Source organism: Lissotriton vulgaris, chromosome 12 (assembly GCF_964263255.1).
Source record: "Lissotriton vulgaris chromosome 12, aLisVul1.2, whole genome shotgun sequence".
NCBI classification, from domain to species: Eukaryota; Metazoa; Chordata; class Amphibia; order Caudata; family Salamandridae; genus Lissotriton; species Lissotriton vulgaris.
In genome coordinates this window covers 732370636-732395108 of record NC_141700.1, presented here as the reverse complement: position 1 = coordinate 732395108, position 24473 = coordinate 732370636, and the positions used below count along the sequence as shown (strand labels likewise).

At 42.9% G+C, this 24473-nt stretch overlaps 1 protein-coding gene across 2 annotated transcripts in view; it reads right to left on the bottom strand.

Moving 5' to 3' along the window:
* LOC147678424 (calpain-5-like) overlaps nucleotides 1-24473 on the bottom strand; it is a 122955-nt gene that overhangs the window by 16928 nt on the left and 81554 nt on the right. For both annotated transcript variants that reach the window (XM_086946021.1, XM_086946022.1), the window contains exons 6-10: nucleotides 16212-16405; nucleotides 13520-13597; nucleotides 9193-9388; nucleotides 2747-2869; nucleotides 704-900 (exon numbers count right to left, since the gene is read on the bottom strand). In XM_086946021.1, the coding sequence (XP_086802147.1) occupies nucleotides 704-900; nucleotides 2747-2869; nucleotides 9193-9388; nucleotides 13520-13597; nucleotides 16212-16405 (788 nt within the window). The remainder of the gene's footprint in view (nucleotides 1-703; nucleotides 901-2746; nucleotides 2870-9192; nucleotides 9389-13519; nucleotides 13598-16211; nucleotides 16406-24473) is intronic.

Below are 24473 nucleotides of genomic sequence, written 5' to 3'. Positions count from 1 at the left end.
ACTAACAGGAGCACGCAGTGTCACATCTAGGGGTTCTGTCTACCAGGTGCCTGCAGTGCCACACCTAGGATTCCTGACTAACAGGTGCCTGCAGTGCCACACCTAGGATTCCTGACTAACAGATGCATGCAGTGCCATACCTAGGAGTCCTGACTGACAAGTACTTACAGGGCTATACCTAGGAGCTCTGATTGACAGCAGGACAAAGAATGATAACTATGGGTACTGATTGACAGGTACATACATAAACCATGCCTAGGGTCCTGTTTCAAAGATGCCCTACAAACAGAGCCATATGAATGAATCCTGCCTTAATAGCTCCATGGAAGGCCATACCTCGGAGTCCTGACTGACAAGTACTTACAGGGCTATGCCTAGGAGCTCTGATCGACAGCGGGATTAAACACAATAACCAGGAGTGCTGACTGACGGGTACCTTGTCAATGAGCCCTTTTTGATAGCTACCCTAAAGTCATATCCATGAATCATCACTTATAGCTTTATAGAAGGCCATACCTAGGAGCCCTGTCTGACAAGTTCATACAGAGCAATACCTAGGGGGACAGGCTCTCTGCCTCCTCCTCAAGGATGCCAGACTGGACGCCTAGGGCGGTCACCCAGGAGAGCAGACTAATTACCTAAACACAGCTCCCTCCTATCCTTCATGGAGGTGGACAGGCCCTACTCAGCACTTGTGCTCTACCTCAGGTGAGACGACTTGTCCGTGAAGAGCCGAATCAGGAAGTTTCCGGTTATCCCAGGCTGGAAGGTGGTGGGGATGATGACGTACTTCCCCTGCGGCAGTTCCGCTCGGTGAACGATGCTGCGCGAGTTGATGTAGGTGGAGCTAGCCACTTTACTCTGGACCGTGTGCATCCGGTACTTCCGGTTTTGCTCCACCTTGAGAAACAGACAACACGGCTCCATCATATTACCCTCGCCAGAGTCTCATCACATCACACAGAGTCTGCTCAAAATTGAACAACAAAGGCTTAGACAGTGGATAGATCTGCCCACTATACGCATCTACCTCCCTCCCCAGAGTATCTATAGATCTCTATAAAGACAGTGATGATATTGAACTGCAGTAAGGTGTTCCTCGATTTCCTATGTGAACAGCAAGCAAAATCTAGAGACTGTAAAGCTATCCTACCTTCACCTCTATGGGAAGATGTGGGAATGTCTGTTGACATTCCCACATCTCCCATTAAGACATCACAGCGATACTATTAGCCGTCACAAAGCAAATACATCACTTTGTGTTATTAGGCCAATCAGTCTTTATTCTGTTCTCCAAGAGATACCAATGACGTTAACTTTTATTACCTAACCAATACTGGCTGTAGAACTATTATCATTCTGTGATTCTCATCAGAAACCTCTCTCGCCACTGGGCCAACCTGTTAACATACCTCCACTCTATTATGTTATGTTATGTTACATGCTGTTTTATAACGCGCTCAATTACTACCGGAGTATCCTGGCGTGAATAGACCGCTGGGGAATCCGTCCTGGCTTTCCCTGTGAGATGGTCCCTACTGGGTATCTCCAAGGTGAAACCAGGCATCCCCGGCGTATGTGGGGGGCCGTTGTGGAGATGAGGCAAGCTAATGCCCAGAGTTGCTGAGTGTGATCCCTGGTTAGAGTGGGCACCGAGGTGAGAATTATCGAGTCCGCTGACCCTGGTCCACGACCCTGCCGCGTCGGGAATTGAACCCTGGTCCCGGGCCGTCCTCTACTCCCGGGTCTGCCGCCTTTGACCAGTGAGCCACCCCACTCCACTTACTTGTCTAGGCAACAGATCTCAAATATAATCCTCCTTTCTAGACTGAAACGGAATTAATTAGCCATAAAAGGGATCCACTGAATAAGGCAGAGAGACGGCACGTGTGTGCATCTGTATCTGTGTCCCAATGGTTGCAACAGCCTTGCATGAACAATAGTTAGGCTCAACTCACATTTAAGCCATGTCACTTTCCCTGCTATCTCAAGAAAAAACTAGGGTTTCCAAACAAGCCACACCGAAGTAAAGCCCTAGTCTTCCTCTGAACTAAGATCAACTGGCCCCATCACAATTTGTAAAGCTCTCGATAACCCAAGGAACCCTTGGTGGAGCTGGGTGTGCTAGTAAAGACAAACTTGGAGGTTAGCAGATATTGAAACCATGTGCAAGAGGGACAGGAATGCCCTCAACAAAGGGCTTTTGTTATAATCCAGCCTACGCATTGGTGGTACTTATGTCTTCTCTGGTCTAAAACTGTGATGTCAGAGGGCACCTAACCTAGCATAGCAGCCATCTGCTTCTGTTTCCCACAGGATAAGACATGGGAGCTCTGTATATGTGAAAGCTTCTATTAAACTAAGGGAGTGTTGCAAACCATGTAAGCTTTCTAAGGAAAACTTGATCCAAGCACATCCAGGAAACGTCACTCCGGGAATGCCTCTACCCAGTCAGATTTCTAGTGGCCAGAGAGCATCTCCAGTTTCAGAATTCCCAACTTTGGTACCTGGAGAACCACAGCTCCCAACTCATAATTACCAACATTTAGGAACACCCAAGAAGGAGATTATGAGACCAGCAAAGGAAAAATCATTACTGCTCACTGACTTGTGTTGTTTATGAATGACATTTTGTACTGGATGAAGCACACAAACCATACAAAAAATGTCAATTTTTTCCAAACAAATTTGCATTTTTTTGCTCCATGTCAATCACATATACTCCCATCCATTTACCAACACTTACTTGGAAGAGATCGAAGCCCATGGCCAGGTTTCCACCTGATCCAGACTTGCGTTGGGCTCTCTTGTCGTCTTGCTGGAGACAGATCAGCGCAGAGTCGTGCTCCAGGGAGATATCAAAAGCAAACTGAGAAAAAGAGAGAAAAGTTCTTCTGAGTTTTACAGAATCTAGCCCTGCCTGTGTATCTTGAAGGGAGAAGTGATAGGTCACGCAACTCTGCAAATTCCTGCTGGTCCAAAGTGCGGTGAGTATGTAGAGATTAGACCAGAACATTTCTATTAACTTGCAAAGAGTGCAGATAGTGAGTGCAGCCTACTCTCCATACACATTAATTCCCACAAATTCAGTATTTTCTCACGCACCACAGTCTTTAAACCTAGCTTAATCTGGGATTGAAAGTGGGTGCTGCCAGCTGGACACAGCCAACAGGAGCTACTACACACAAAATAAAAATGTTTCTTACCATTAAGAAATACTCTCAAGGCTAGGCATCTTCTATGTATTTGCAAGCTGAAATTATTATCAGACTAAGACTCCCAGTACTCTGTTTCAATGAAGCACTAATGGTAAAATCCCACTCCCTGATGGGCCACCATCAGTGCTTAATTTGTAAAAGATTGAGTGCCGGTGCCCGAAGGTCTGCTCGGAAGCCCGCAGCCGGTGCAAATAAAGGTGGTGTGCCGAATACCAAGACTCGTAGTCTGGAATCCACCTCATGCCTCTTTAATCCACAACCAGCCACCCCCTGCCCCTTTATTGTACTCTTCCAGGCTCCTGCTTTGTCCCTTTGCAATGGTTTTTCAGTCTCTCTTCCTCCAACTTTCTCATCTGTGTGTGTTTCTCTCTCTTGAAATCAGGAAATGTCTAATGCAGGAAAATAAGGGGCGGTCCCCATTAATAAGTGCTGGTGCCTCTCCTCCTCCCCCCCCCCCCTGGATAAAATTAAGCACTGACCATCAGATTCTCATTACACAAATGAAGAAATAAGGAAAATACTTGTTCCAGGGAGAATAAAGGGTTGCATTTGAATCTAATAAAGTTAACAGTGTTGGAGAACTGTGGTTACAGTTAAGTAACTTTTCTTCTCCAGCACGCAGTCATTTCGCCTGCTAAAATTAAGATTAGAAAGCAGGAAAGAGGAATAGGAGACTGCCCATACTTAAGAGGTTCCACACCACTGCTTGACCTTATAGAACAATCTAACCATCTAAAACCCATTAACATTACAATAAAGCTTAGCAAAACAATACAACCAACTCATCTAAAAACATAATCAAGACCTTGCCTAATAGATATAAATGCTTTTCATATAGTTCTGGCTTTAACTGCAATAGGCAATGTTCTCAGCATTATTGTAATATCTGCTCAAAACTGTGGCCAGATCATCAGAATATGTCCATAGAATGGCAGATGAACTACTCATCATCACACTCACTTCAGAAGCTTATTTAGATAGCTCAATTGATCAACATTTCCCATTAAGGATAGGCCATTATATTAGGAGTAAAAACAATGAAACAAGCGTCTTCTCCCAATGAGATGAAGAGTTGCTATGAGAGTGATGTGGTGCACGCGCACCTTACTCTTGCTTTAAACTGATCTATACTTACTGATATGTTTTGAAAATTGGTCAATATATTAACCCCTTCTATGCTGAGGACGGCCCCGGGCCGTCATGCAACGCGGTGGGCGTGTGCTGATGACGGCTGGGGGCCGTCATGAACCCGCCCACTTCGAAACACGCCGCACAGCCGCAGAATTGCGGCCGCGCCCAAGGGGTTAAAACTCTCAAGCCATTTAAAGTGGAAATAAAAGGAGTGTTTATTATTCTCAATGGCACTTGTACCCAACTCATCCACAACCTTGTAGACAAAGTGTTCCATGCTGCTGTACTTAATTGAAGTACCCACCACAGAGACAAGGTCAAGGCAATTGACCAGGTGCAACTCATGCAAACTCCCGTCTGATGAGCTCCATAGGAGTTAATGACCAAACCAGAAGTAATTTTCTCTGTACCTCAATTTCTATTTTGTCCACAGTGGCTTGAGGCAAGTTCAGCTAAAGCTGCCCATAGGTCATATCAGAAGACATTTCCTCTCATATGCACAAACCGGAGTGCACAGAAGAGCCCCTGAACTTAAGATGAAGGCTAGCAAGAACTGCCGATAATCGACTTTTAATTTAGCCATCATTGCTTTACCCCATATATGCTTGCGGTCAAGAGATCCATAGACTTGCTTCACCACAAGTCTGGTAAATAGTAATAAAAAGAAACCAGAAGGTTAGTGGAACCAAAAACTATAATCAGATTTACCTGTTATCCATTCATGGAGGCATTTTAACATATTTAGCGACTACAGCAATCCAATTTATGTTTTGATGACTTAAAAACCATTGGCCTAATGTTAGGAGGCCATTTGGCAGGGAAAGGCGGATTCACAGCTGTTTAAAGAGGTTCCAGGTCACTCATGAAGATATTAAACACTATGGGTGCTAAAGCATAGCCTTTCACAGCACCCAATCCAGTCACAGTTCTATGACAATTGGCCAAACTTGTTGTCCCAGATAGCTCATGCTAGTATGAAGATGACATAATTTTCTTAACAAAGGGTGGCAGAGTTCCAAATCTCAGAGTTTTCTCCCAATAACAGAGGGCATCGGATGCTCATCAAGGCTTTGGAGAAGGAAATGTAAACAGTGCAAAGGTGCCACACCCAAGGGAAGAGACTTACTTTCTATGAGTGCTACGCCAACACACCAGGTGGTGAAGATGAGTGGACATCTCTTTAAGGAAAGTGACCTGAGTTGGGTACCACACTTCGCACACAGAGATACTATGATTTAAATCATATGGAGCCTTTTACACATAGTGCCCTGGGGCCGCAAGGGGTGCGTTCGCCCCCTTTTTACCCCCATGGGGCACTTTGGTAACACAGAAGGGGCTGCAGATGCTTGCGCAGCATCCTTCTGCACTACTGATAGCACTAATGCACATGTAGTGTCCTGAGAGGGCGTCCCCTCATGTGCACTGGGTGTGGCCCCATGCTAATGATGGAATCAGGTTGCCTCTGAGTCAGTGCTGCATTTCCGACATGGGTGCAGAAGCAAACATGGCCTCAGGACAGGGGCACTGCGCCACAAATAAGGTGTTACACTGTCTCTGCATCCATGAGGGCAGCCATCTTGATGGGTAAAAGGGGGTTCCCACGGATCCCCTAAACATCCCCCTGCGGGCAAGGGACGTCACTCACTGCACTTCCCTGCAGGGAGGTCTGTGACCCCTCTTTAAAGTTCAGGTGAGTTGTCACTGCACAGAGAAACATGGAGCAGCTTTGAGGCAGTCGCTCCGTATTTCACAGAATGCTCTGCCTCCAGTTCAGTGCAAGTTTAAGCTGCCCTGAGGGCAGCGTATTCATTGAATTAGGGCGCACTGTCCCTGTTTGCACCGGGTGCACCTGCTTAAAGATGTGCAGTGGCGCAAATGAGTGTGCCCTATTCATGTGTGCCCTATATGTAACATGAGCCCAGATGGAATTCTTGAGAACATTTTTGCTGGCAGATTAACCATTGCTAGTATCCTGTAGCCACAAGTCTGCAGGACTATTTTTTAGGTCTGGGGTTAGCCAGGACCATTTGATTTCACAAAAATTAGATATATTTAATAAACTTATAGTGCTTTTCCGTCATCCATCTTTATATATTGGTCTGTTGTGTCATTCGCATTTTCTTCTGCCCACTACAACATAAAGTATGGGGCAAAGGGTGAGCCCAATTCAGGCACTGCCAAACTTCAATGCGAGTGACGACATTCTGCTGCTGCACATGGAGCACATCAGCACACAACGTAGTACTCTTCAGCGCCAGGGACTACTGCGGCAATGTTTTCTTTTTGAGATCACATATTATTTTGGTTTTGGCCATTCTTCTATTTTGTTGAGTGCCTGGCACCTCATTCAACAATACAATTAAAAAAATGCCAAAAACTGGCATTGACAAAGCTAAAATGCTGGCAGCTAATGTCAACCCTACTGGCTTTGCCAATGCTTGATAAATACACACACTACTGGGGCCAATGTAGCTTTCCAAAAGTCATGAAGGTTCAGACAACTTCCAAGTGCATATTGAAATACAAAGTCTAACATTTGGGACCAATCTTTTTGGTAGGCCTTTAAAGAGTTGGGTGACAAACCATCTGGGCACATTGACGTTGACACTTTACTACTGGAAGTAAGGCCACTAACTTGGTCTTTTGAAAAAGGAGTCCATTAATCAGGAGTGGCCACAGAATTCAGAATACCAGAATAGTCACTCTTCCATTAGATAAGTGCTCCAGGTATAGCTGTTAGTTATCCACAGCCACATCTGTAGTTTACCTTACACCCCAAACAGGAATAATGCCATTAACAATTAAATGCCAGAACATTTTGTAATCATTCTTCTCAGGTGCAGCTGTTATAATGATTCAGTTCTTTCTTTTTAAGTTTTTCTTCTTATATTTATCTTTTAAGTTGCTGGCATTACCTCAGTCGCTCAGCATACAATTCCTCAAGAGCATATTTAAGAGTCTGACTCATCCTTCTAATACAACACTGCTTATTATAGATTTCACGATTAAACCAGGTTCTGTTACATGCAATGTAATGTGTGGCATTTTGCAAAATAAAAACCATTGAAATTGTGAGCAGGAAAGTAAAGCTTTACATTCACTAACATTAGAAATAAAATCAACTGCAAGCATGCTCACCCAAATGCCTGTTTAAAGAATTTAAACAAAAACATTATCTAGTTGATGACTCCATATAGAGTTTGTAGCCCTTCAGAAGTGCTTTACAGAGATCATATCTTTGCATATCATTGTGAATATGAGGGCATTATGCTCACTTTCATTAGGGGATTCATTTCTAAAATGATGCCAAGCAGAGGGTACTGTGTGGAGTGGGGGGTCAGTGCCCAACAAAGTCATTAGCTGCAGGGCAAACGTTCCAATAAGGTGGATTGCCTACAAAACACTGTTATAACTCTTGGTATGTATGTTTGCATTACTGCTATATTCCATCACTCTGCCTGGAGTCCCTGCCACTGTGCTGGCTTCATAGCTTGATTATGGGGATTCATTCTTTCATGTCAATGTATGAAAACATTTATTCTGGAGAATTTGCCCTCTATCTAAAGTCCACATGTCTTCCTATCCTCATCTAATCAGAAACTATAACAGTGCTAGGCTTCGACTGTATTGATTCAATCCAGGTTGCAGGCAAATATTACGCAAAAAATACCTGTGCCAGAAGGAAAATAAAATTGAAGAAAATATTCAGACAGAAGGATTTACAGAAGGGTTATGGTGTGGGCCACGTGGCTGCCATGCACATCTCCTACATTGAAATACGTTTCTGTAAAGACAAAAGTAGTGCCTTTGCTCTGGTAAAAGAAACATAGGTTTCTTTGTGGAGAGGTGCCCCTAGGATGTCCTGGCATTGGAGGATGACTTCATTTAATTAATCATGTAAGCAATGGAAGATTATTTTATCACAGCATCACTCCCATGAAAATTGGCTGGTGAAAATGTTCTTCATTATGGCATAGTAGAACTCAAACGAATGCATTACACTGTAGGTGTGCAATATGTTCTTCTATCAAAGACCTTAAGAAAGATCTCATGATTAATGCCAAATTAGGCATAATGTTTGGGTTACAGGATTAATTTGTACTAGGTACTTCCCTGTCCGTGTGAAACTACACTTATGTTTCAGAAGCAGCACACTGGCCCTCTTGGAGGAAGAGATGGTCATTTAGTAGACAGTATTGCAAGTCAGAAGTAAGATTCAAACCCCAAACTACAACGTAAATGACAACTTCAGGAACAGTGCTACAGCCATCTTCACATCCCACTGGGGGTTTTACTTATTTGAAAGAGGGAGCATGGATACATGTCTAAAGGAATCCCTTTTCTCTGGCATGATTGTTGATTCCTGCATTGCAAACATCTCCTATCCCCTCCTACTCGTACATAAAAAAGGGGTCTGATCTTCCAGTTTCTGCAAAATACATCAAGGCATAACTTTCTAAGCTCTTGGGGGCACATGCATCAACAAAAGGAATTGCGATTCCTTAATAGCGATTTTTTAGAAATCACTATTTAGGAATCGCAATTCCTTATGCATGTAGGAATCGCTAAAAAAGATGGCGATTCCTACATATTCCTTAATTGCGAATTGCGATTCTCAATTAAGGAGTAGCTTCCCATTCATTCCTATGGGCCTAGAGGCCTAGAGTGTCTATCCTCACTTCTTAATGTAAACAGGGATCCAGAACAGCTTTCCCCTTTCTAATGCTATTGAAATTGACATGATGAGCTCTACAAAAGATTAATACGTTTGAGCACTGAAGGGCCACCGATTGTCAGACCTGCACATGACTAGGCATCAATCGCACACAATCCAAGTTCTGACCTGCGGGTTCTGCAAGAAGGTTGCTCGGTTGTTGCTGCACCCGCCGCTTCGATTCTTCAGGGGGTTCTCGTTTAGAATCCACTCTCCAAAGAGCATGGCCTCCGCCCAGGTCTTGTGGATACTTAGGAGGCTTGTGTTAATCCTTCGGCAGACAACCAGGTCAGTGAAGTACTGGCAGAAGTCATCGAAGCTCATCCTGTTAGACAGCCAATGGAGAGAGAGGTCTGTGTATGTGGGCATCTAAAGGGTTGCAGTACTTGTTGAAAGTTGTCACGAACTGTAGAGATGCTTTAAGAGCTTGACATCCATCTCGCAGACGACTGCCTCGTATGGTCCACCATGCATAGCCCTGGAGCCACCACCATCAATAGCAGACTGCTTTGAATCCATCAGTCGCTGTCAAAAACTACACCACCAAACAACCTATAACCACCACTGTATCACCATACAATGACATCACCACAACCTGTTATCACTATTTCCAGTGTACTAGTGCACCATATCCCGGTCACAACTAAACCATCACAGCTGTCCAGCGCTAAAACCATCAAAGTATTAGAACCAGCCCACCAAGGCACAATGGGCCTACACCTTGCCATGCATCCGCTAAAAATGTGAGACAGTGACGAAATTTACAATGCATTTACCACTTCAAGGTAATGTAGTATGAGGTAAGTCAAAACTCATTGCATTTATAATGCATTTTTAAAAGTAGTGGTGGGCGGGCAGGTTTTTAGGGTTCAGAGGCAGGTAGAGTTTAGGCGTATACTAAGGAGTTTTTTGGGCTCAGGGATGGGGGATATTTAGGGGTAGTAAGGAGTCTTTAGAGCTTGGATGGGTGGGATTTATGGGTAGGGCTCAGGGAGGGGTGGTGTTTAGGGGTAGTAAAAGTGTTTAGGGATTGGTGCAATTAGGGGTGCACGTGTTGTTAAGGTTCAGGGAAGGACAGCATTAAGAAGTATTAAGGTTTATTTTAAGGTTCAGGGAAGGGTATCATTAAGGGCTAGGTTTTTTGCAAGATCAGTGAAGGGTAGTGTTAAGGGGTAGAATGGGTTTTTAGGGATCAGCAAAGGGTAGCGTTGAATGGAAGTAAGGGTTTTTTGCAGGATTTTGGAAGATTAGGATTATGGCCTATAAGTTTTTTGAGTAGCGTTCCAGTAATAATAAGAGGTTTTTTAGGGACTACGGATGGCTAGCATTAAGGGGTAGTAAAAATGGAGTTCTTTAATCTATATACGTGGGAGGAACAGGTCCTGAGGGGGGAACTGCGTACCACTATGGATCAGCATGTAGTAACATACCTAAGATATATAGATGATTTGTTCTTCATTTGGAGAGGAACGGAAGAATTGGCAAAACAGTTTGTTGACAACCTAAATGCTAACGGCTTGAATTTACATTTTACATCATGTATTAGTGCTAATGCTGTGAGTTTCTTAGACATGGAGGTCTATGCAGAAAGTAATTGTATTCGGACCAAACTGTATAGAAAGCCCACTGCGGGCAACACCATCCTGCATGCCTCTAGCCACCATCCACGCCACCTGATCCGCAGTATTCCCTATGGTGAGTTACTGCGGATCAGGCGGATTTGCAGCAGTGATGAGGAGTGCGAACTAGCACAGAGAGCCAGTATCAACAGGTTCCTAGCCAGAGGGTATTCCAAAAATGTACTAGAGAATGCCCAAAAGAGAACTAGGCTTATGTCCCGTGAAGTTGCACTATTGCCGAGGGTTAAAGAGGTACCCCAGAGTGGCGAGCTAATTAGGCCCCGCATGATCATTACATACAGCCGTCAGCATTCTGCCATTAGAAGAATTTTCAATCGTAATTGGAACCTGATATTGGGGGATCCAATTATTGGCAGTAAGGTTGTCAACAGTCCACTCGTCACTTTTAGGAGGTCTGTATCTATGGCCAGATCTTTAGTCAAAAACAGCTTGGAACCACAGGTGTCAAATACCTGGAAGGCCCTGGGGAGGGGTTTCAAAAAATGCTCGCAGTGCAAAGCTTGCAAGCATGGAATTAATAAGACCAATTATGCTGTCCCATTCTCAGAGACCCCAAAAGAGATTTCCAAGCGTTTGAACTGTAAAACAGATTATGCGGTCTATGTGCTGGAGTGCAGTTGTGAGCTCCGGTATGTGGGTAGTACCCGCCTGCCGGTGCACCAACGTGTGCTCCAGCACATTAGAGCCATCAAAAACAAAGATCAGGCCTATCCTGTGGCGAGGCATTTCGAGTCAGACCATAATTCCAATCCAGTTCATCTCACATATTTTGCAGTAGACACAGTTTGGCCCATGAAGAGAGGTGGCAATCGAGATGCGAGGCTTCGTTTACTCGAAACCAGATATATTCTGGAAATGAACAGTAAGCAACCACATGGGCTTAATGCAACTGAAGATTTGTATACATGTCTGTAAATAATTTGCATTATTTTAGACATACAATCTTTTTTGAGCATGTGCTTTTTTAACAACCAGATGTTAGGACTGTTTTGACAACGTGTTCTAAAAATAGCATATGGCTAATTCAGTTGTAAATACACTATTAGTAGGATATCGAGACTGTGGTAGATATTACTTTTAAGAAGGGATTTTCGTTGATATGAAATATACAAACACATAGGTATATTGATTGTTGTCGTTTGTGCCAAATGCTCTGACTACAAGTACTTATATTAATGGAACATCATGTTCATTAATACATTCTGCCTTTTCTCGTTTCATGTATTTATGAGAGCAATAACATCTAGAGAGGGCTACCTTGGATGGCTATCCATGGAATTTTTGTGTTGAAACAAGAACATATAGAATGTGGAATTTTTTTTTTTTTAATTTATCACTTGCACAAAAAAAGAGGAAAAGTAAAAAAGAAAAAATTATACAATTATGCACTCATTGTTTTGTGCCGAGAATGAAACCTACACCAAACAGCGTAGTTATGAATTTTCCAATGAAGTATATGCTCACTTGAGCTTTATTTTTTCACAAACAATATTTGATGCTGCCCAATTGGGCTTTATTCTGTGTGTTTGAATTTGGGCATACTAGATGAGAGAGTTAATTATATAACCTGACCAATATGAATTAAGCAGGGGATTTAATCGTGCCCCCGCTTTAGGTCAATGAAATGCTCTCGTAAATGTAAATAGACCTAATATTAGATCAGGTTGTGCAGTTTTAAAGTATTTAAAATATTTAAATGTTTATTTATTTACATGTTTTATAACTTGTATGTATGCACAGATGAAATGTACAATGTAAGCATGTAAAACTAAGTATTTTTTCCGTGTTTGTTACTTCTGGTGGAAAAATAACGCGCGCACTGGCACTTTAAATCTCGGCACTTGCTCTCAGCAACTTGCCATGTGACCAAGCTTTGCGAGAGGCGAAACGCGTAATGGCGGCGGCAGGCTTGCTGGAGAATAAAGACTTCAATTGAGCACTGAATCTGGGTCTGTTCCTTCGTCATTGTATAGTTGTGTACTGGGGCGGCTGCTTCAGCTTGACGAAATTACGTTCATATATATATATATATATATATATATATACACATACATATATACATATATATATATATATATATATATATATATATATATATATATATATATAAAATGCAATGTAAATGTGTGGTTGAGGTTTGTGCGAAAATGAGTCCTTGTTTTGATGAGTTGCAAGTATATTCTTTGCTGTGACTGCATAGTAAAGTTATGCGTGGTGTTGGTGTCCATGGCAGGGACCTTCATACAACACCACATTTACAGCACTAAAACGATCACACTTTTGCATCGAAAAGAAGACCACAATAATCAAACTATGAAAGCCGTTGTTCTGCTATAACCATGATACGGTTGCAAGGATCACACCATCATTATTAAGATGCTACTGTAGCCAAGGCAACACCAGGACATGACTACAAATGACCCACTATGGAAGGCATCCCATCATCGCAAGCATTGCACCACCACAACTGTCACAACACTACCACCCTGACATCCCTACGCATATCAAAGCCCTACCCGACATATGAAGCAGCCACTGATGAAGCACAATCAACGTAGCACAGCTACAGAACCATCCAACCTAGGACACCATGCCAACTATGGCACCAGCACTATCAAATCACCAATGCAACCATGGAACACCACAACCACGGCACACGCACAACCATGGCACCTGCACAGCCACCATCCTCCTCACCAAGAAATTCAACATTGTTGAGAGACAGATTAGAGCATGCATAATCACTCCTTTTGTAAATGTACAATACAGTAATTTAATGATCAAGACCCCACCATCACCTCCAGCAAGGCGTTTACCAAAACTCCCCGTCATCGCTTACAGTGACGCCCATCTTCTCTCTCTCCCCTTTGCCCACCTGCTTCCATTCTTCGGACCTGTAGAGCAAAGGGTTCAAGCATTACTGACAGCACTTTAAACAAAGAGTGTATCAGGACAGCAGGGTTCTGCGGCTTCACAGTGAACTTAGAAAAGTGTGAACATGTCCCCTGAGGAGCAGAGATCTTAAAAACAATATAGACTAGCTTAAGTTTTGCAAAGATAATGAGCAGCAGATTGTGCAGCAATGGCCAACAATAATGTTTTCTCTTTGTTTCCCACAGACCAGTGCTTTAAATAAGCAGGTACTATCCAGAACTGAGTACTTTACTTGAGAGGGAGAGTAGCAGCACTTTTCAGCAGAGGTGTAATGCTTTTCATGGAGAATACCTGCACTTCTCAGCAGCAAACAGGTCCTCTCGGATATCGAGTACCAGCACTTCTAGACTTCCATTACAAGCACTGCCACAGACCATCATTTTACAGTAATCCTAAACATCTTTGGTGTGTAGAAAGATCTCCAGATACTTGTGCTCTGTATTGTGATAGCAGTAATGTCATCCCAGACAACCATGAGATTGTACTCAGATCCACTTGTTTTACACCAAAGCCCTACAGAGTTCTGGGATGTACTCAGTCCTAACAGCAGCTCTAGGTTTCACTGTGTCTCTACAAAAGCCCCACAGTTTACCAAGACCCAAAGTATCTATGGACTTTTCTAAGACCACACAACACCCTGGAACATCTCACCATTGCCAGTGCAAGGCTATGTTAACAAATTTTAACATGTTGGTGTCCCTTTATCCACATTTCCTTGGACTCTGTGCAACGTTTCCCCACAAAAGGGGGGTCAGACTCCTGGCTGACACCGACTTTGAGGCGACTGACAGGAGCATCTACCACATGTGAATGGGATGCCAAAGGAAGGGACTTGTGAGGCAGTTTTAAGAGAGTCAAAGGGGAAAAGATTCACACGTAGAACCAAAGTGAAACAAGAATATGTTACTGATGCTAGGCTTCACTCCTCAGAGAACGAAACATGGGTTTATCAAAAACAAATACATATATTTTAAACAGAAAACACAAAAGTTAAAAAGAACGTTATAATTGGATTAAAATGTAAGTTAAAACATACTGTTTTGAACTAACAAAACCACTGAAATTCACTAGGTATAGGTATTTCAAGTAACTATAACTCGCACCCCTGCCACGCACAGTGTTGTCATCAATTATGTCATCTCAGATGTTGCAGTGATGTGATGAATTATGTCATAGACCATGTAATATGGAGGTAATTAGCAGTGCATGGCGAGGGCGAGTGTTATAGTTTGATTCTCTAATCTTCTTCACCCTTCGCGAGGGCCCGCTGCCAGCACTGGTGCTGGTGATGCCACCGTGCCTGATGCAAGGCAGACTGATGGACCAATGCACACCGGCCGCCATTGAGGAACAGATAAGAGGGAGATTTGGGAGAATACGAGTTGGAGCATTTGGCTTCTCCCAATAATTGTCAATGAAGTGGAACAATTCTCAAGGGAACAAAAGCAACATTTTTGGCTTAAAAATTGGGAGTCACCTGCCTGAAATGGGAGTGTTCACGTGCTTTCCAATGGCATCTTTATACGGTCAGTTACCCTTCTGGGTTCCCCTTATTCACGTAGGTACGAATTCCTCCTGAAATGTTTGTGCTCTGAAGCTTGGCTACTCTTCCCTTGCATGCTGTAAGCACAACTGCTCAGTGAGACAAGTGCTTGAGGCCCACACCCGTGTGTGATCTGCAGGTCAGGAGTTAACCCCTTGGCTGCGGGGCTCATTCCCCTGCCGTGCTGGGGGGAGGGGGGGTGCGCACAGCGCCCCGGTTCTCGTGTGCTCATGACTAGCTGAGCTCGTCATGACCACGCCCATTCCTTAGAACGCCCAGCACAGCAGCGGAATTAGCCCGTCGTGTAAGCGTTCCAACGGTCATGACGAGCTCAGCTCGTCAAGAGCACACGAGAACCGTGGCTCATGACATGACGAGCTGAGCTCATCATGAGCGTGGGAGGGGTTAAGGGCGCAGTTGCATCTACTCTGTTTTTAATCACTTCAAGGTAGAGAAATGGAGCAACATTAAATTGGGTAATAGTTCTTTACAGTGACCAGAAAATTGTTCAAAATGTGTATTTAATAACAAACAGCACCACATACAAGTTACTAAATAATGTGCCCGGCAATGAAAATGATAAATCTAGCAGCAGACAGACTTTTGGCCCGATTCTCAAAAGGTACCAAATATACCATGGTCTTGCAATCAAATAATGTTTCTTTCTACAGTTTTGCATCCTCAGATTGCAAGTTATCTAAAAAATATATTCCTAAATACCTGCATGAAAAATTGACCCCGACTTAAACCTTCCATAGTTGCCTCGCCTTTTTTCTTGCGAATGACCCTCTCTTTACTTTCCATCCTATGCATGCCTACTCTGAGTCACATGAATATATGCCCTAATCACTAATAACCAGCAATAACCAATAAATACTGCATTAACCACTAACCTGTGGATTTGGGAGCCGCGTGCTGCTCAGCATCAAGTGCTTTGATGCCTCATCAAGGGTAGCAAGCACTATTTAAAAGCAATTACATGACAATACACAGGTAGTGCTTCGGAAGAGGAGAAACTGCGCGAGTCTTACCCGTCACTCCAGGGCCCGCACCACTCTGTGGAGCCCCAGGGGTTGCGCATGCGTATCATGTAGAGCTTCTTGGTCTTGAAGAAGGAGAGGAGGCCTGTGCCCAGGTGCACTGGCTTGATGTCGGTCACCCCATAGGCGTGGCCCTTCACGAGCCCGCACGGCATCTGCATCTCCATCTCCTCCCCGGAGGAGGGCTGGGGAGACACAAGGAAAGAGAAGGTGTGAGAGGGCCCTGAGTAAAGGTGTGAGCGAGGTCCAGGCATCCTAAAACTGGAGGAGATCGAATGTATGACGTTACAATGCATACATTTACAACGCATGCACTTACAACACAGTTTTTACAAAGCCACATCCTCTACAATGCATTCCATTACATCGCATGACACTACATCGCATTTTAAAAAACTACCTTTACAACGCATTCCATTGCATCGCATACTACCGTTACAACGCATACCATTACAACGCATATCATTACATTGCATTTAATGTAAGTATTGGATAGTGTAGGGGTAAAAAATACTATTCTAACTCCAGGGGATGCAACAGTAGGGTAAGTGTGGGATAGTACTATGTGTTGTAATGGTATGCGTTGTAATGGTATGCGTTGTAAAGCCTGCATTGTAGTGGCATGCGTTGTAATGGATGTTGCGATGTAATGACTGCGTTGTAAAGGTTGTTTCCCGAGGAGATCTCCTTCATGGATTGATCATTTTTTTTATACTTATTTTAGAGGAACTTTGCTCGAGGCGCTGGACCTTTCCAGCCTCATATGTATAACTGCAGTGGGTTTAAGCATGAGCTCCTCTTTCAATAATAGTGGTAGGTTCAAGCATGCAAAGAGTTTCTTTTTTGAATCTGTTGTTTTTTTAGAGGAAGGCCAATGCCATGTGTCGTCTTCAACAATCTTAATTAGTTACATCCTTGTTTTTATCCCATACACAGTATTTACACGTGTGCTCTGGAGGTGCAACAGCCACCGTCCCAGACCCCCACCCTTCCTTACAAGAGACATGGACTTCCTGTATCCCATCATCATCAAAACTTTATTAGTTTTTTTAGTAAACCGTAAAAGTCACACACATTAAAAAATATACATAAAATGTATAGACAACATAAGGCTAAAGGGCAGCTTAACACACGTAAAGTTAATGATCAGAAAAAGTTCATTATCAGTTTTCACCCTCAACAGGACCATTTTTTATTTTCAAACACAGGACCAGACCCCGAAGGTAAGACGATCGTTCTTAAAAGTGCATAGTGCCTTTTGTTAGTGCAGAACTTTCCTGATTAACAAAAGTATTTCAACACAGAATGTAGACATTCAATAAAGTGCAAAACGGCTTTTCAAAGTGGCGGAAAGGTTTTGGTCTGATGGAATCCATTGTCCTTTTTTCATTTACTTTCAGATATAATTTGGGTTTCAGCCAAGATATAAAAGGCCATAATAAGGGCTAAGGCTGAACATTTCTCAACAAAAATCCTTATGGCGGAGAATAAATCTAGGGAAATTTTTTCCATCGTTCAGGACTTAGCCTATTCAGACAGGGCCTCCCTCAAGCCCCCCCCCCCCCACTCAATCCCTCTGTGATTCTCTGAATGTTTATTTTTTAGATAAAATTGGGAATATCAAAGCCAATATCCCACTTCCCTCCCCCACTTTCTCTGAGCCTTCCCCACCTACTGTTCACCGTTGTCTTTCTTCTATTCCCCCACTTACTGAAGAACTGTTTCTCGCAATACTTCCCAAAGTGAAGTCTGGTTCCCCGGCAGATATCTGCCTAGCCCACATTTTGCAGCATATTTACTCCGTCTGCTCTAAGCCCCCAATCTCCCTTCTTAACAACTCGTTGGCTCAGGGGGTGGTAATTCCAGCACTTAAAACTGCCACTATTGTGCCCATCCTTAAGAAGCCTGGCGCGGACCAATCTGCTCCAGCCAATTATCGCCCTATCTCTCTCCTGACCTACCTGGGCAAGGTGCTGGAGCGACACGTAACATCGGTCCTCAGTGCCCATGTGGAAGCCAATGGGGGCCTAGTGTCCCGCCAGGCAGGTTTTCGGCCCAGGCACTCCACCGAGTCCGTCGTGGTGTCGGTCCTTAATAACCTCAGGGAGGGCATGGACCAAAACAACCACCAGGCTCTGGTGCTCCTCGATCTCTCCGCCGCATTCGATACGGTGGATCATTCCATCTTACTTTCCCGTGTCGGAGCGGCGGGGATCGAGGGCTCAGCCCTGGTCTGGCTATCGTCCTTCCTGAGGGACCGCACCCAGGCGGTCCGGTTAGGGGACTTTTCGGCCACCCAACTCAAAGTCACATGTGGTGTCCCCCAGGGTTCTTCTCTTTCCCCCCTTCTATTTAATCTCTACATCTATCCCCTTATCTTTGCCCTTCAGCAACTGGAGGTCACTGTTTATAATTATGCAGATGACCTCCAGCTCTTCTTTAATCTGTCTTCTTCTCCCCACTCTATCTCTAATTTTCAGTCATTATGATTTTTATCAGGGACTGGATGAACCACAACCATCTGAGGTTGAACCCTGATAAGACAGAATTGGTCCTTACGGGTGGTTCCTCCAGTCCCTGGAATTCTTCTTTTTGGCCCTCTGCTTTAGGATCCCCTCCCAAACCCTCTCCCTCAGTTAAGACTCTGGGCATCAAACTTAACAATCACCTTAACCTTCACTCACAAATTAGTTCTGTTGTTTCTTCTTGCTTTCTCGTTCTTCGAACTATTCGCTCTGTTTCTCGTTTCTTTTCTCCCCCTGCACTTAAGTTAATCATGTCCGCTCTGGTTATTTCCCGGCTGGATTACGCTAACGCCCTCTATAACGGCATCCCAGCATATAGTCTGCGGAAGCTCCAGCTGGTTCAAAACCAGGCGGCCAGATTGGTGTATGGCCTTTCCCGTTCCCATCACTCTACTCCCCTCTTGAGGGCACTACATTGGCTACCTGTCAGGGAGCGATCCCTCTTTAAAACAGGCTGCATGGTCTTTCAGGCGCGCCAGGGCACTGCCCCTGCCTTCATCTCCTCGCTGCTAAAAGACTACACCCCTGTTCGTGAGCTCCGCTCATCTACACAATCTCTCCTTCAGGTCCCCCGGTACAGACGTAAGAAATGGGGCGGAGCCAACTTCTCAGTTCTAGCACCATCCTTCTGGAACTCCCTCCCCGATCACTTACGCCTGGCCACGCAATACTCCATCTTTCGAAAAGATCTCAAGACATTTCTGTTCACTCAGGCTTTCTCTTAATGTATACTGATCCCCCCTTTCCAGCCCTCGTTCCTACTGCTAAATTTGCCTCCACAGCGCCAAGAAACCGCACGGTGAACGTTGCGCTATATAAATATTTTAAATTCAAATTCATATACTACCTTGTAAACAATCATTGTTTAAGTGCATAGTGCTTTTTTGACAGTGCCAGAAAGAGAAAGGTCCTAGAGAAAAAAGAATCATTATTTTCCAACTAACCTCCTTACGCTAACTGCAGCAGAAATAAATATATAATTCCGCAAATATATTCTGATTGAAGTAGTTGGAGATAGAACAAAGCTGGCCTGCATTTTCTGCAGGAGGGGTTCTTGTCCGGGGAACAGGGGTAGCAATGATCCGTGACCTTAAGATCTTAAGAGTGGGAAAATGAATTCCCTGCGTGGTTTATTATATAACTCACAGAAGAAGAGTAAATGCAACATGTTCTGGCTTGAATTACAGTCACAGGGACAGGGATCCAGATGGGCATCATGATATGTATGGCTAGGATACCACACCACTAAATGAGCGATGCCAAATCTGAATCGAGTGAGCTAAACAAAAATGGCTGAAAGGGTACAGAAGATATGGCTCAATTTTTTCAGTGGTAACCATGGGTAAATAGTAGACTACCTGCTCTTTACTATGCTCCACATATTCTCTGCATATACTAAAATGCTTAAAAAGTTTCTTTTTAGTTCGGGTTTCGTGACAGTGGTAATAAGGTGAGGGTTTGTAAAAAAAAAAACTGCCTCCCCATACGAGCCAACTGGATCTTCACATAGCTGAGCCATGGTATTTTGTGCGCGTCGTCACAGTTTAAACTATCTTGAATTATTTATCGGTTGAGGGGCGGTTCTTCATTTACCCAGATCGAGCACCATAGCATAAATGAGCCACTTTGTATTCGATCCGCCATGGGGGTCAGCACCAGTTCCCAATGGCATATGATAGAGGGCAAACTGGGGGGGGGGGGCAGACGGTAAACAGTCAAAATATCGAGTTTTTAATTTCGACCTACACTTATATCGAGTTGCTAATATCGATGGGACAGAATATCGATGTCCAGAATATCGATGGCCAGAATATCGACCCTAAGGTAAGTAATATCGAAATTACTAATATCGATAGCATATATATCGAAATTACTAATATCGATAGCATATATATCGATGTAAGTAATTTCGATTTACTAATATGTGTTAGAAATATAAGTTAAGTATTTAAATTAATTGTTATAATATGTGTTTAATATGTTTTTATAATTTAAAAATATATAAGAGTAAATAATATGTTTTACTACCACAGCGGGTTGTGGGTTTATAGGGGAATAGGGTGGGAAGTAATTTATTTGTAATTAAATAATTATTTTTCAATGATTAATTTATTTTGCAATTAAATATTAATTGGCAATGATTTATTTTAATTGATTAATTGATTAATTAATTGATAATTTATGTGTATTTTTAACTAAATTATATGTTTTACTACTGGAGCGGGTTGTGGGTTTATAGGGGAATAGGGTGGGAAGTAATTTATTTGTAATATTAATTAATTTTGGGTAAAGGGGTATTTTTAGGGTTCAGGGTCAGTTTTCAGTTTTTGGGTAAAGGGGTATTTTTAGGGTTCAGGGTCAGTTTTCAGTTTTTGGGTAAAGGGGTATTTTTTGGGTTCAGGGTCAGTTTTCAGTTCTTTGGTAAAGGGGTATTTTTAGGGTTCAGGGTCAATTTTCAGTTCTTTGGTAAAGGGGTATTTTTAGGGTTCAGGATCAGTTTTCAGTTTATGGGTAAAGGGGTATTTTTAGGGTTCAGGGTCAGTTTTCAGTTTTTGGGTAAAGGGGTATTTTTAGGGTTCAGGGTCAGTTTTCAGTTTTTGGGTAAAGGGGTATTTTTAGGGTTCAGGGTCAGTTTTCAGTTTTTGGGTAAAGGGGTATTTTTTGAGTTCAGGGTCAGTTTTCAGTTCTTTGGTAAAGGGGTATTGTTAAGGGTTCAGGGTCAGTTTTCAGTTTTTGGGTAAAGGGGTATTTTTAGGGTTCAGGGTCAGTTTTCAGTTTTTGGGTAAAGGGGTATTTTTTGGGTTCAGGGTCAGTTTTCAGTTCTTTGGTAAAGGGGTATTTTTAGGGTTCAGGGTCAGTTTTCAGTTTATGGGTAAAGGGGTATTTTTAGGGTTCAGGGTCAATTTTAGGTTTTTGGGTAAAGGGGTATTTTTAGTGTTCAGGGTCAGTTTTCCCTACTGTTGCACCCACTGGAGTGGGAATAGTATTTATTCTTAAGTAATTATATATTATATATGATTTTTTTTTTTTTAATTAAATATGTATTATTTTTTTTTTAACAATTATTACATATATTTAAATATGTTTAAGTAATTATTATGTATTATTTACAGTTTTTTTATGTTATTTTAAATTAAAAAAAATCGATATATTTAACAACGATATTTTTTACATCGATATTAATTTTTCGATATTTTGGTACTTACCATGTTGTACATAGGGCGTCGATATTTTTGCTATCGATATAATTACGCCGATATTTGTGTAGGTCGAAATTCTGTCTGTCGAAATTCTGTCATAGATCCGGGGCAGACAATCTTCTGAGGGATACATTTTCCGTAGTATGCAAGATAGATAAGTTACAGAATCCCCACACCCCAGCTCTGTGCAAACTCACAGCACAGCATCGGGTGGTATAGATGTTAATGAGGGTCTTGGTCGGTCTTCAGCCAAGTTTCCTAGAGAACCTGAATAGGGCTTCAAGCGTTTAATCGAAGCTCCTTTTCTTGACCTGTAAGAGATGGGTCCAGGAGCCTCTTTGGTCAAATGAGATGCATAGGTAGCAAAAGTTTGAAACCTAGGATAGCTTTTCATTATTAATGAGACAGGGTCTCATTTTGCGTTTAACTTTTCCCACCACCATGACCTGTGACTTGGGGGTGTTGGTTGGTCTTTAGACCCAACTCACTCATAAATTCATTAAATCTGTTGACAAGGCTTTGCAGACCCACACCTGTTCTTGAGATTAATACGCAATCATCAGCATATAATACTGCAGGGAGGTTTCTCCGCCGCACCGTTGGCACATCAATTGCCCCTTCATTCAAGAAACTCTCCAAATCATTTACATATTAACAGAACAGGAAAAGGTCTAACACACACCCCTGTCGAAGGTCGCTGTTCATTTTAATCAGGGGTGATCATTCTCCATCCGCCCCATATCTCATTCTGCCAGACACGTCCGATGCATCTACGCTAGAAAGTGAACCAGAGGAACATATACCCATACCGAACATCTTTTGACATAGGTTCCCTCTCATCAGACAATCAAAGGCCGATGTCAGGTCCATGAAGCCCAGATATAGATTAGTATTTTTGCCATAGTATATTTACTGATTACCAGATTGAGGCATTGCTCCACCGTGCCTAGGCCCCTTCTAAAACCGTATTGGACATCTGAAAATGTCCCTTTGTCCGCTATCCATATTTCGAGACAGTCAAGTAAAACCCTGCCTATCAATTACATGTGGTGTCAATCAGTGATATTGGGCGATAACATTCAGGGTTCGACCTATTTCCCTTTATAAAAATGGGGACAATTATTTCTGCTGACCAGGATTCTGGGGGACCTCTATCTGTGACGCAACTTAAAATATTGTTTAAAATCGGGTGCCATAGGTCAGGCTTTGCCAGGAAGAGATCAGCCGGTATGCCATCGGGACTGGCAGCCTTATTTTTCTTTGTCAGGCATAATGCCTTTGTAACTTCTTGGATTGTCGGTGGATCTAATTGTTTTGCTGACCCTCTTCCATAGTTGTCACATTCTGTTGTGCCAGTCGGGTCCCCCCTCCCCCCCACTGTTATAAATTGTGGAATTCCCCAATTTCCCTGAAGGGGGTTCTCAAAGACACTGGCATAGCTACAATCAGTATTAAGGGATTACTCTGAAAATGTGAAATCATTTACTATATGCCAGGACCGGGTTCCAAATCATGAAGGACAGCCGGTAAGCCACTGACTAGAGGAGGGTGACCCACACACACCAGTGGCTTTAGAGGGAGGACTCAAAGCTCCTGTGTGCCTGCAACTTTACGAATTCGGACATCGGACTGAACAACTTGCTCCATCGATAATTAATTGGGACAGAAGGATACTATTGTGGAAAATATTGAGGGCAAACTGCGCCATTTTGGGGAATACTTATCTCTGCTTTGTGGCAGGCACGATTTTACCAGTGATAGAAATATGCAAATCAAGCTATCGGGCGCTCTTTTGAGCACGACTCATGAGAAAGTACGAATAAAGGATTATAAATAAAGCCTTGAAGAAGTCTCGTGGAGACGAAACGCGCCCGTCGGCTATGATCATGTATCTTGTTTTTAAAAATTGAATGAAAATTTCATTTATCAAATAAAGAAAGAAGAAAACTTTTTTGACAAAACGAAGTCTTCAGCAAACTTATTGGGCTTTGGGAGTGTATCTATTATGATTGTGATTGACACTAGGCTGCATTCTTAAAAATTTTAATATTCTAAATATATTGGTATGTGCTGAGCACCTTTGTTTGTGGAATTAATTTTGGTTTTCCAAAATATCAAGGGAGGAAGGGAGGTCAGGTTCCCAGTTCGCGCACTACCATCTTTCTGCCTATATCACCAAGAACATTAGTAAAACCAGTGCAGGTCCAGAGTACCTTGACATTTTATTTTGTGTTTCCTGTGTGTATGTGTATATGTGTGTTTTGTGGTGACATGGGGTCAGGTATTGAAAGCTGTCTGGAGTCAGACCTAAAAAGATTTTAGATAAACAATTTGTTTTACAGGACTTCACTGCAAAAGCATATTGAACTGCAGTAGCATCAGTTGTTACTATTATCCAAATCAATGCTGCCCATTTTATCAACCTTGAAAGTAACAAAGGCTGGGACAGCACTGCCAGCAATGCCTTTGAGCCGCAGGTTCATGCAGAGCGGCACTAGAGGCATTGACCAGCAGAGTTTTCACAATAG